At 37.8% G+C, this 14,149-nt stretch overlaps 1 protein-coding gene across 2 annotated transcripts in view; it reads right to left on the bottom strand.

Annotated features, from left to right (window-relative positions):
* Positions 1-14,149, bottom strand: part of CCNT2 (cyclin T2) — a 38,708-nt gene that overhangs the window by 23,630 nt on the left and 929 nt on the right. For both annotated transcript variants that reach the window (XM_055262020.2, XM_055262021.2), the window contains exon 2: positions 13,941-14,022. In XM_055262020.2, the coding sequence (XP_055117995.1) occupies positions 13,941-14,022 (82 nt within the window). The remainder of the gene's footprint in view (positions 1-13,940; positions 14,023-14,149) is intronic.

The following is a 14,149-nucleotide window of genomic DNA, read 5'->3' as shown; positions in this document are numbered from 1 at the left end:
TAAAAATTGTGCATATTAATGCTGATTTTAAATTTAAAAAACAATTTAACAAGTGTATTTTTTAAATTCCCTTCTCTCTTGCTCACCTTCTTCCTTTCACAGGTAAACTTAATTCTTGGAGGGTCTTGCTGCAGTCTAAGCAAGCATATCCAAACACTGAATTTATGATACTTGACATTACTTCAATGATTTACATGCGTATTCCTTTCTCTCCTTCTCTTTTTTATTCCTTTTTGTTTCCATTCCTACTTCTTGATCTGACTCCCTTCCTTCTCCATTTTTTCTCCTCCTGCCCACTCCTGGCTGCTGTCTCCCCTCTCTGCTCCTGATACCCTTACTGCTGATATTCTTCACTCTCCACTGCTGGCTTCAACCTTGATAGCGGAGGCAAGGTCAGGCTGAGTTAACAAAAAGTCTGGGTAATTTCTAAGTCACCGAAGATGGCTGTATTCAGTTTCAATGAATCATTCTAGTCCTTATTCTCTTAATATTAATAATTAATCCTGTGCAAACACTTTGTGGGTGCATTTGTATTTAAGAACTAGCCAAAGCTATCTGATTACTCTTCAACATTAAATCTCCCAGTCCAGGAAAACCCCAACAGAAGCAAAGAAAAGGCTTCCAAGTTTGCTTTTCACTTACTATTACCAACAGGTTCATTCTAACCTGTTCTTGTTTTTCATCTTTAGGTTCTATAGGCTAGTGATGCCATTTCTCCCCTTGCCCTTAATTGCCCTGAACACCTCCTTATCCAATCCCTGACTAACACTAGGATAACTATTTTCAGTGCCTTGAAACGGACTCCATTAATAAATATTCAGCAAGCTCTAGTCAGACTATCACAGCTCAGAAATTGGAAATTTCTTGCTAAGGCTATAGTTTAGGAGAAGGGATAGTTGTATAACCTTACTACAGGCTTATAGAAAGAAGGTCTTAGAATAAGAAAAGGAAAGTAGAGGAAAGACAAGAGAGGTAACAAGCCGACAAAGAAGGAAGTGGAATAAGTCAAAATGCCCATTTGTTAACTGGCATTTGCCAAGTGTGAGCCTATCAAACCAAAATTCCAGCACATTGTTAAAAAGTGGTTTAAATCCTTAATTTTGCTGCACTAGAAACACCAGCATTAAGGAATTGCAGAAAATGTTATTAACCCAGTGTGGCATTTTAGTTGTTTTCTTACTCAAATAATTATGTGAGTGAAAGACTGACGTGAAAGAAAATTTGTATTAAAAAATTAAAAAAAATCTTCAAGCTGGATGTTAAGATACCTAATTACATTAAAAAGAAAGCTGGGTTAATAACGGCCCCAAAATATCAGTATTCAATATTGCCGAAAAGCAGTACTGATTAAAAGAATAAGGCTTGATTTCCATAGAGTAGCTACATTATACTTAAACAATATACTGAAAATGGTTAACATAACCGGCATTTAAAAAATTATTTAGTGGGGAGTACCTGAGCATTACGAATGTTTCTAAAAAAGAAAAAATATCAGCCGAGCGTGGTGGCTCATGCCTGTAATCCCAGCACTTCCGGACGCCGAGATGGGCGGATCACCTGAGGTCAGGAGTTTGAGACCAACAGGTCAGGAGTTCGAAATCAACATGGTGAAACCCCGTCTCTACTAAAATACAAAAAAATTAGCCAGGTATGGTGGCACACACCTGTAATCCTAGCCACTTGGGAGGCTGAGGCAGGGGAATCGCTTGAACCTGGGAGGCGGAGGTTGCAGTGAGCACCACTGCACTCCAGGCTGGGTGGCAAAGTGAGACTGTCTCAAAAAAAAAAAAACAAAAAAGAAAAAATGAAAAAAAATCAACTTATAAAGTATACTTAGTATTTCATAGTTAAGGCTCTATCTACTCTCTTATATAGACACAGCTCCTAACAGCCTACAATAAATACTAACAAATACCACTCTAAGTCCCAGCTACCTGGGAGGCTGAGGTGGGAGGACTGCTTTAGTCCATGGGTTTGAGGCTAGCCTGGGCAACAGAGTGAGATCCCTTCTCTTAAAAAACCAAAAGGACAAAAAATGACTTGTATTGCAAGACAAGAACATTAACATTGCACAGGCATTCAAATATACTACATAAATGTTACAAAAGGCCACTTTCCTTCGAACAGATTATCACGAAGATGGCAGTACTCCCCAAATTTATCTACAGATTCAATGCGATCCCTATAAAAATCTCAGCTTCCTTTTTTTGCAGAAACCGATGAGCTTGATCCTAAAATTCACATGGATATACAAGGGACTAAGAATAGCCAAAACAATCTTGAAAAAGCACAAAGTTGGAAGACTCATATTTCCTGTATTCAAAAGTTATTACAAAGCTACAGTAATCAAGACTATGTGGTCTGCATAAGGGGATGGAATAGAATCTAGAGTCCAGAAATAAATGCTTACATTTATGATCCATTGATTTTCACTAACAATCCCAAGAAAATTCAGTGGGAGAAAGAACTCTTTTCAGCAAATGGTGCTGGGACAACTGTATATTCAAATACCAAAAAAAAAGAGCCTGGCATGGTGGCTTATGTCTGTAATCCCAGCACTCTGGGAGGCCAAGGCAGGCGAATCACCAGGTCAGGAGATCGAGACCATCCTGGCTACCACGGTGAAACCCCGTTTCTACCGTATCTACTAAAAATACAAAAAATTAGCCAGGCGTGGCGGGAGGCGCCTGTAGTCCCAGCTACTTGGGAGGCTGAGACAGGAGAATGGCATGAACTTGGGAGGTGGAGCATGCAGTGAGCCGAGATGGCGCCACTGTACTCCAGCCTGAGGGACAGAGCGAGACGTCTCAAAAAAAAAAAAAAAAAAAAAAAAAAAAAAAAAAAAAAAAAAAAAAATTCAAATCCGTATTTACATCATACGTGAAAACTAACTCTAAAGGAATCACAGACCTAAATGTAAGAGCTAAATCTATAAAACTCTTGGAAGAAAAGACAGATAAATCTTTATGACTCTAGTTCAGGTAAAGGTTTCTTAGATATGCTATCAAGAACACAAGTTACAGAAGAACAACATTAATAAACTGGATGTTTGTGCTGCAAATACCACCAAGAACATAAAAAGGACAATGCATAGAATGGGGGATATCATTTCACACCGTTAGGATGGCTACAATAAAAAAAAGATGAGAAATGTGATGATATTGGAACCCTCACACCTTGTGAGAACACAAAATGGTATGGCTACTTTGGAAAACAGTTTGGCAGTTCCTCACAATGTTTTTTAAAAGCTATCCAAAAAGATTACCGGAGTCTAATCCAGCAATTCCACTCTCATGTATCTCTCACCCGTAAGAAATGAAAACATACGTTCACATAAAAACTTGTACATGAATGTTCATAGCAGCATTATTCATAATACCCAGTGGAATGGCTAAGTGTAATCAACCCAAATGTCCATCAGCTGATCAATGGATAAATAAAAGGAGGTACAGCCGCATGACGAATAGAATATTAATTACTCTGCGTAAAAAGGAATGAAGTACTAATACATTCTACACCATGAATGGACCTTGAAAACATGCTTCGTGAAAGACCATACATACATGATTCCATTTATATGAAATGTCCAGAATGGGCAAATCTATGGAGACCAGAAAATAATTTAGGGGTTGCCCAGGGTTGGGAAGGGGAGTGGGACTGGTGAACTGCTGCTAACAGGAACCAGGTTTCTTTTTGGGGTGATAAAAATATTCTAAACATAGATTGTGGTGATGGTTGCACAACTCCGTGGGAGCCACTGAATTATGCATTCTAAATAGGTGGATTTTACGGTATATGAATTGTATCTCTCCTTCTCTCTCTCTCTTTTTTTTTTAAGCAGCTAACGTTAAAGACATCTATTTAGGCCAGGCGGGGTGGCTCATGCCTGTAATCTCAGCACTTTGGGAGGCCAAGCCAGGTGGCTCACTTGAAGTCAGGAGTTCAAGACCAGCCTGGCCAACATGGTGAAACCCTGTCATTACTAAAAATACAAAAATTAGTCAGGTATGGTGGTGCATGCCTGTAATCCCAGCTACTCAGGGAGGCTGAGGCAGGAGAAACGCTTGAACCCAGGAGGTAGAGGCTGGAGTGAGCTGAGATTACACCACTGCACTCCAGCCTGGGTAACACAGCAAGATTCTGTCTCAAAAAAAAAAAAAAAAAAAAAAAAAAAAAAGGCATCTATTTATTAGTTCTCTCTCTCTCTGTTTGTGAGACAGGGTCTTGCTCTGTCACCTAGGCTGGAGTGCAGTGGCATGAATGTGGCTCACTGCAGCCTCAACCTCCTGGGCTCAAGCGATTTTCCTGCCTCAGCCTCCCAAGTAGCTGGGACCACAGGCACACACCAAGATGCCAGGCTAATTTTTTTTTTAAATTAATTTTTGTAGAGACAGGGTCTTGCCAAGTTGCCCAGGCTGGTCTTGAACTCCTGGGTTCAATCCTCCCACCTCGGTCTCCCAAAGTGCTGGGATTGCAGGTGTGAGCCCCCATGCCTGGCCAGATCTCCATAGATGTAGTGTGCATGCACTAACAAAAGAAACTTCAAGGAAACCAAAAGCCTAATCATAACATAAGAAATACTAATAAACAATATGCATCTTAACTATGTATAACTTTATCACACATTTGTTAATTTAAAAGTAGAATCAGGTTTTGTTTTGAGAATATCAATTTCTTAAACAGCAAGTAACATTTTGGCATTTACATTATGCAATTAAATTATTTTTTAAAAAGCAATTATTTCATAAAATTATTAATTTGCCTGTTTGGGTAACAAAAATAATTTTAACAGATATTTAAGACTACATAAAGTGAACCATATCAATTCAAACAGTTACTCACACTAGGCATTCAAAACCCCAATTGCAGAGTTACAGCAACACAAAGTAACTGAAATATCTACTTTGGGGTGGGGGTGTGGAAATACCTGGTATCCTCTCTGAATCCTTGCATCATTTAAAGATTGTCCCCAAACCCTCAGAATTTTCTCTTCCTGCCCTCTCAGGTATTTCTTTTTAAGCATGGAACTACATAAAGTTTCATTATCTGCCAATTTTTGGCCACAGAAGAAACATCTTTCCCATTTTTTTTTTCAACTTCTAAATGAACCCTCAGTTTAAGATTAGTGTGAAAGTGCACATTTGCCTTTGGAAGGAATTACTATAGTGTGAATGGCCAATAGTAATTCTATTTGTTAGTGGATACAAATGACTATAGCCCACACCATCACTGTCAAATAGAAATATAGGCTGGGCATGGTGGCTCATGCCTGTAATCCCAGTACTTTGGGAGGCCGAGGCGGGCGGATCACCTGAGGTCGGGAGTTCTAGACCAGCCTGACCAACATGGAGAAAACTCGGCTCTACTAAAAATACAAAATTAGCCAGGCATGTTGGAGCATGCCTGTAATCCCAGCTACTTGGGAGGCTGAGGCAGGAGAATTGCTTGAACCTGGGAGGCGGAGGCTGTGGTGAGCCGAGATCGCGCCACTGCACTCCAGCCTGGGCAACAAGAGTGAAACTCTGTCTCAGAAAAAAAAAAAAAAAAAAAGAAATATAATGTGAGGCCGGACATGGTGGCTCATGCTGTAATTCCAGCACTGTGGGAGGCCAAGGCAGGTGGATTACCTGAGGTCAGGAGTTCGAGACTAGCCTCACCAACATGGTGAAACCCCATCTCTACTAAAATTAGCCGGGTGTGGTGGCACATGCCTATAATCCCAGCTACTTGAGAGGATGAGGCAGGAGAACTGCATATTGTCAACTAAGCACAAGCCATTAACTTCACTTTTAACTTTTAACAACAAATAGGTGACTTCTACAGTTCTCGTCCATTTCTTTTTCTATCTCAGCTCCAAATAATGTAGAGAAAAATTCACGTTACATGTATTTCCTTATATATAGCCATATAAAGAGTATGTAATATGTCACTAAACAATCAGAGCCTTAGCTTATTTAAGGGTAAAATATTAGGTTAACACCAGAAAATGCAGAGTGGTAAGGAGATTCCATCGTTTCCCCTAATCCCTAGAACATGTGTAAATATGTACTCCCTAGAATGTAAATGTATGTTTATAATAAAATGCAGTGATCTAATTGGATTTTCACTTAAAAAATTACCTTAACCAATTTTACGTATTAATACTAAAAACAAAACTCCTGTTCTGAAATGGCCTTGAAAATCAGTTTATAAACTATATAAAATCTGTCTGATTTTATACTGAGACATTTGTATGCCCTGGCCAATGCAAACACTCAATGCACATTTGTTAATATATAAACCTATTCTACTCTATACACCTAAGTTTAGAATTTGTTATGGTTTGAAAGGGCCTTGGATCTTGCAGGACTGGGTTCACTCTCTTGCACTTCTGCCACGTGATGACTCAACAAAAAGGATGAGCTAGGACCACAGAAAAGCATCTAAATTACCAGGGCTAAAATATACACGTATCTGTGTGTGCAGAGAAAAGGTATGAGTTATTTCACAATCATTTAATTTTACAATCATTTAATTTTGCAAAAAAAATTTTAAGCGGCTTCAGGAATACTTCATAAGACTTGTATAATAATACAGAGTCACTGAAGTCAGCATCCCTGTAATTAGGCAGATAAGAGCAGCATGTTTCAAAATAACATTTAGAGCTTTCTGGGGAAGTTCTAGAGTAGCTTTCAGAATTAATTTGAGAAAATCAGTTAAGAATATCATATCTTCTTTGTAATGCCTATCAATAAATGAACTCTCCCACAGCTTATTTAACATAAACTTCAAGTGATTTATTCTTTTAAAAAAAATCAACTTCACCTTCCCAGAAGTATTTATAAGTACATTTAAATGATAGCCTATTGTGGTTCCACTGAAAATGAGTGTATCATCTTCTGAATGAAGATAAACTTTTAGTGATTTACCTGAAGAATTCTGAGATGATGGCTGCAGAGGGGATACCTAAATCCCCACAGAAAAACAGAGCAACAAGATAGCAAAACCAAAACCCCATGGATAGTTACAACCAAATCACATGACAGGCCATTCCTAGGGAATTCCTAATATATATGAATGAGGACAAAACAGACTACTATGTCAACATACACAGCACAGCGCAACAAGATGCAAAGGAATGGGGCATGTGCTGGACTTGATAGAAGAAGAACCTCAAAGAGCCAAAAGACATTCACTGGAAATCATGGCAGGCCAATGTGAGAACAGCAGCTAGAACTGGAAGTTTTGCCAGTCCAATAAGTAGATGGATGCAAGAGACCTACAGTAAGGAATAAAAGACGGAAGCTAACTTCTATGAACTTTTGAAATTGATCTCCCAAGGTTCTCTTCCAAGACTCCAGTTTGAAGAGAAACCACCGGGAGGAAAAGCACAATCAGCAAGATAGGAACAATGGAAAAGAGAAACTAAAAATGTGGAGGGGAAGAGGGCCAGAAACTCCCAGAAAGTAAGCTGCTACACTTCTGAACATTATACAAAATAACAGAAAAGGGAGCTCTGTGAAATTATTAAAGCACTCTGAAAGTACATCACCTTTTTAAAGTTCGTATCTCACAAAAATGAGTAACCGAAGAGTATTCAGTTCACACAAAGACAGTGTAAGAAAAGATTAGAAGAGTGGTGCTTAAAGTGACAAATCACACTGGAAAGAGCTGCTTTAGGCTGAGTGTTGGGAGGCTAAGGCAGGAGGACTGCTTGAGTCCAGGGGTTTAAGAACGGCCTGGGCAACACGGTGAGACCCGTCTCTACAAAAATTTAAAAAAATTAACTGTGTGGTGCCACGTGCCTGTAATCCCAGCTACCTGGGAGGCTGAGGTGGGGGAATCACTTGAACCCAAAAGGTTGAGGCTGCAGTGAGCCATGAATGCACCACTGCACTCCAGCCCGGGTGTCAGAGAGAGACCTAGTCTCAAAAAAAAAAAAAAAAAAAAAAAAAAAAAAAAAAAAAAAAAAAAAAAAAAAAAAAGGCAGCTAGCCAAGTTTCCAATATTATTGGAATCTAGAGTTACCATATGATCCAGCAATTCTACTCCTGGGTATAAGCCCAAAAGAAACCAAAAACACAAGTCTACATAAAAACTTGTACACAAATGTTCTTAACAGCAATATTCATATTAGCCAAAAAGTGGCTAACAATCCAAATATCCACCAACTGATGAACATATATCTAAAATGTGGTCTAGCCATACAGTGGAATAATGGGTAGTACAGCAAGAAAAATAAACAACCTACTGATAAATACAACAACACAGATGAGCCTTGAAAATACGGTAAGTGAAAGAAGTCAGTCACAAAGGACAACATATTGTATGATTCCATTAAGGAAATGTCTATTAATAGGCTGGGGGAAGAATAGGGAGAAATGACTGCGGGGTTGGGGGTTTCTTTTTGGTGTAGTGAAAACTTCTAAAAATTGATGCACACCTCTGTGAATATTCTAAAAAACCCCACAAACCCCATGGAATCATACTTTCAATGGGTGAAATGTACAGTATGTGAATTATATCACAAAAACGGCAAAAATCAAGTAATTATCCTATATGATATGTACCACTGGGTGTCCATATAGGGGATGAATCAAGAATTCCAATACAAAAATACCAATTTGTAAGAAAGAAATGACAGAATTAGAGTATCGCCAATGAATGAAAGGACCCAGGCATTGAATACCAGCAGCCACTAACACTACAAAGAGAGATAACCAGACTTTAGACCTTCTGACGAAAGAACATTAACACCATCTATAGTCTTGCCTAAGGGATCTAACAGGAGTCTGATTAAGTTTCTGGATCTAATCATCAATTTTTCCAGGAATGCAAGAACAAAGGAACACAGTAAACTGCACCATGAGTATACAATCAGCAAAATTCAGACAGTTGGAAACTCTACAGGTCACACACTCTAGGGTCCTTCAACAGATAAAACTTAGGTGACATAAAAGGATGGAGGGGAAACATGCATACTGAGAGACTTCGAAGACTTACCAAATTTTTAATAATAAGCAAGGTCTATGGTATTTGGGAATGTAGAGTTGGGTGCTAAAACTATAAAGAAAGTGATTACTGTTAGAATAAGAATACTGGGGCCAGGTAAGGTGGCTAATGCCTGTAATCCCAGCACTTTGGGAGGTCGAGGTGGGGGGAATCACGACGTCAGGAGTTTGAGACCAGCCTGACCAATATGGTGAAAACCCGTCTCTACTAAAAATACAAAAATTAGCTGGGCGTGGTGGCACACGCCTGTAATCCCAGCTACCCAGGAGGCTAAGGCAGGAGATTCACTTGAACTCAGGAGGTGCAGGTTGTGCCACTGCATTCCAGCCTGGGCGACAAGACCAGACTCCCATCTCAAAAAAATAAAAAAGAATACTGGTTACTTTTGGAGGGAGGGGGTCGACACGGAGTTGAGCACATGGAGGCATTCTGGGGTAGTTGGCAAAGTTCTATTTCTTGACTTGGTTGGTGATTACAAGGTTGTTTTATAATAATCCACTAAGCTATATATTTGTTTGGTGGTTTTATATATTTTATAATTAAAAAGAAAACACTCATCTCATATATGTACAGTTATACTACAGCACTATAAACTCCCAAATAGATGGAATACAATTGGATGCGAATAAGATTCAAAAGTAAGATCAGAGAGATAAATTCACAAATGGAAAAGAGAGTTATCTGGGGAATGCTTTATGAAAGAGTAGCAACTTCAGCTGAGTCTTAAAACATGACAGAGCACAGTCACATGAAAGCAAAGAGAAAGCACCCTAAGGAAAAACAGTGATACACAATGCACAAATGCTAACGCTGATGTATCGTTGAAAAAGAGGAATTTGGGACTTATAAAGAGGACCTCATTGGATTTAGTGCAATGAGGAGGGCAAATCAAAATCTGAGGTTTTTTCATTGTTTACTTTATAAATCTTACAAATCACTGGCATAAATTGCTACTGTGCTCTACTTCTGAAATATACTAGAATAGGAAAAAGTGAGAACTACAGTTTGGGATTAAGCAAAGGACATGGGTTCAAATCCCAGCCACGTAATAATTTTAATTTTGGACAAATCACTTAGTAACTGCGTCTGCTTCCTTAGGAGAATACTTTACCTGAGAAAACAAGACAAATATAAAGTGCCTGGCTCAGTGAGATCTTAATAAAATTTCAACCAAGTAATTTATAGCTTAAAAGGAATTTAAAAATCATCTAGGCTAATCGTCTCAAATTTACAAGTTAGTACCTACTACATTGAAGAGCACAGATACACAAAACTTGCGCTACGCAGAAAGTTCTACTGGGCAACACTGCAGTATTTTTGAGTAATGCTAATGGATCTTGGGCATAAGATTATTCTTGGATTAATTACTGCTTTATTAAACTAAAAGGCAGAAAGAGAAGTGAGCTATAAACACCTGCTTAGACTTCACAATGAAACACATGCTGATTTGACTCCTGTAAAACATGACCAGAGTATAACAATGAATTGAAATGAACAGGAGAAAAAGCAAAATTTATTTATTTTTATTATTATTATTGTTTTTTGAGACGGAGTCTCGCTCTGTTGCCCAGGTTGGAGTGCAGTGATGTGATCTCAGCTTACTGCAACCTCCGCCTCTCAGGTTCAAGCGATTCTCCTGCCTCAGCCTCCCCAGTAGCTGGGATTACAGGCACATGCCACCACACCCAGCTAATTTCTATATTTTTAGTAGAGATGGGGTTTCATCATGTTGGCCAGGCTGGTCTTGAACTCCTGACCTCAAGAGATATGCCCTCTTCAGCATCCCAAAGTGCTGGGATTACAGGCATTAGCTACCATGCCAGGCCCTACAATGCCTTTAAATCTTGCATATTATACATGGAGTTCTGATTGCTAGAGCTCAAGAAACAGGCAATGGAACTAAGTAAAGAGAAGATGGAAAAGATCAAATAAATTGGAGATGTGCTATGAGAACAGACCATGACCAACAAAAATACTTAGAAAAGGGTGTGCTCTTTACAACCTCATCTTAAGAGACCTGGAACTGGTATAAGAAAAAAAATGCATCACAAAAGACCAAATTAGGAGTTTGTAAGAGAAGCTGGGTCAATATCTACTTAAGTGTGACTTGGGGGGTGGGTGCTTTCCCTCAGTATATGCCTTGGCATCAATTTTGGCTCCAGGGCTTTTACACTTCACTAAATTTATTTTTGAGCTTGATCCAGCAAGGCCATTCTTTATTAATTCCAATTACATGAACCTCATTGCATCTAGTGAACAAAGTATAGATTTATCTAATTAGGCTACATATAAAAGCCATTTACTGCTGACAGCTATTCAACTCTGAGTAACTGACAAAAGAACTCAATGATAAGAGACCATTTCTGGGTCACCAAAACATGCTGATACTGATTTTATTCTTAAATATTAATACAACAGCACATTACTTTTGGGGGTTTTAAAACTTTTAATATGTCAATGTGGGAAAATACAATTAAGTTACCTGAACATTTAAAAATATTTTCGCACAGTTAATGGATGTTATTAATATTTACTATAAGACTAAATATAGTTTGTCACTAGCATCTTAACTTATTTAAGCTTGTTATTTCATAGGGTTTAATTTGCTGAAAGGTGTTCAGTTTACTCTGGTGAAGATTCATGCTTTTTTAAGTTTACCATAACATTTCAGTACATAGAAAAAAAATTTCCCACTGATGTGGAATAACACAAATTTAAAAGCAACTCACATTCAATTTCAGACCACCCCCTTTGCCCTAAAAGAACGGGGGAAAAAAGATGAAAGTGAGGCTCTGCAATTGGTGCAAGTGCACTGACACAAATATAAAAACCACTTTTGATATTATAATAGCAAAGGTAAAAAAAGACAACAGACATGAAGGGTATAATATTATTTCTCAAAACAGAAATGAACAGATTTCAATTATTACTGACTCTACGTAAAAATGCTAAAGTTTACCTTCATACACAATAAGACATTAAAGAAGGTAATAAAAAATTAATACCGTGGCCTTTTTATTGAAGGAAAACATTCAAGTAAAATAGTGAAAGCTAGAATGCAAACGACAATCTAAAGTTGTGAATTCTGGCTTTAAGCAGGGTATTTGTTGTAAAACACGCCAACCACGCCATAAAGACAAATTATAAGGAGGGCTCAAAGCAAAGAAGTGAAGATGGCTGGGCACGGTGGTTCGTGCCTGTAATCCCAGCATTTTGGGAGGCCGAGGCGGACGGATCACCTGAGGTCAGTAGCTCAAGACCAGCCTGGCCACCATGGTGAAATCCCCTCTCTACTAAAAATACAAAAATTAGCTGGGTGTGGTGGCACACACCTGTAGTCCCAGCTACTCGGGAGGCTGAGGCAGGCAAATAGCTTGAACCAGGGAGGCAGAGGTTGCGGTGAGCCGTGACAGCACCACTGTACTCCAGCTTGGGTGACAGAGTGAGACGCTGTCTCAAAAAAAAAAAAAAATAATAAAATAATAATAAATAAAAGAAGTGAAGACTTGTGGCTAGATCATTTATTGGAAGTAGAAAAGTATGCCTGATTCAGCAAATGAGACATCTGTAGCCATATAAAGAATAGTCAGAACTATTTTGATTTGTAATTTCTACCATTATTATCCAGGGTCACGTAAGGAAAGCCACATTTATATTAACATTCATTAGTTCACTACTGCCTTTGGAGACAATTTATATAAAAATTGAATTCCCTTAATCTAAATGTTATCACCAATGGCTTCCTTTCTCTTCCATAACACTATCACTGATCTAAGTGTTATGCACAAGAAATAACTAGGAAACTAGAAGCAACAGAGCAAGAATTATGCAGATTTAAAAAAGAAATAGAAGAAGTCTTCAAGAGACCCAAATGTATATTAAAATACATATGGTCCAAGATAAACCTATATGCCAAACTGATAAACAAAATAGGATCCGAAGAGATTAAGGTAGGACTCAATCTAAACCATGAAGCCTTTTCTTCCATTTCAAAAATAATATTCTGAGGATCTTTCCTAGGATTGTTTTCTTAGCAAGTAAGTCCTAATGACTATCCACAAATAGAAAGTCTTCTTTGGTCCATTTTTCTACACATACCTTTCAGAATAATATTCTAAAAATAACTATGATAAAAAGTAACAAATAAAGATAGAATTAAAGCTGGGTTAAACATTGCTAAACAATATGCAATTTTCTTTAACACACAACACAGTATGCATGTTACTCAACATGCACCAAACCCGTATCTTTCATAAATTAAATTAACATTTCAACAAAATGCCATTACTCTATTTGTCAAGGTTTACAGGTTATGTACCTTAATATTCAGTGTAAATTTTACTAATAATACATAAACATACCCCTGACATACTATATCTGAAGCAAGAGTTGACGTTTGAATCACCCAAAATTTTAGGAGACAATTGATGCTAACGTGATAAACAGAAATGTTTGACATCTTAAGAAATTACTAAGTTAGCAAATGAAGAAATAAATTATTTCTACTAAATAGCTCTTTCAAAAGAACATCATAATTAATTTAATCTCAATTGACAGTCTTTTAAACAATGAGTCCAACATAATTAAGATGTATCACAGAACGACCAGGCTTGCCCAATTCCACTGTACATCACTACTGAAATTATTCAAATGTTAAGTATAGAATTTAAATGAAGAAAATCTATGTAATAACTCTGTAAAGAAATAAATGTTTTTCTTTTTTAGCTTAAAAGGCCTGGCAGAGCTTAACAGTGCCTTGCAGTTTAATTCATCATAAATTTTAAAAACACAAAAACCCCGCATTTGAAGCAAAATATTTATCACGTGATATACGTTTACCACTAACTCAGAACACTAAATCCAACAACGCAATGACCAACTTTTTTTCTGCGTATCGATTTACCCTCAAATTTGCGGACAGTAAAAACAGACAACAAACTAGTACTTACATTTTTGTTGAATTTGGTGAAAGAATGGTGCATATAAAACCTATGCATATAAACAATCGCAGTGTTTATTGTAAGCTGAGAGCTGGAACGTAATATTTAGGAAATATCTGACAAAAGCAAGATCTCATACCCAGAACAATTTTGATGGAAAATTCCGTTCTTTTCCAATACCTCCCATTCAAATCCAACCCCCAAACTGGAAATAAAGA

The sequence above is a fragment of the Symphalangus syndactylus genome, chromosome 22 (genome assembly GCF_028878055.3).
Source record: "Symphalangus syndactylus isolate Jambi chromosome 22, NHGRI_mSymSyn1-v2.1_pri, whole genome shotgun sequence".
In the NCBI taxonomy this organism is placed as follows: domain Eukaryota; kingdom Metazoa; phylum Chordata; class Mammalia; order Primates; family Hylobatidae; genus Symphalangus; species Symphalangus syndactylus.
Note: the sequence above shows the minus strand (reverse complement) of the source record. Positions and strands in the feature narration are given on the sequence as shown.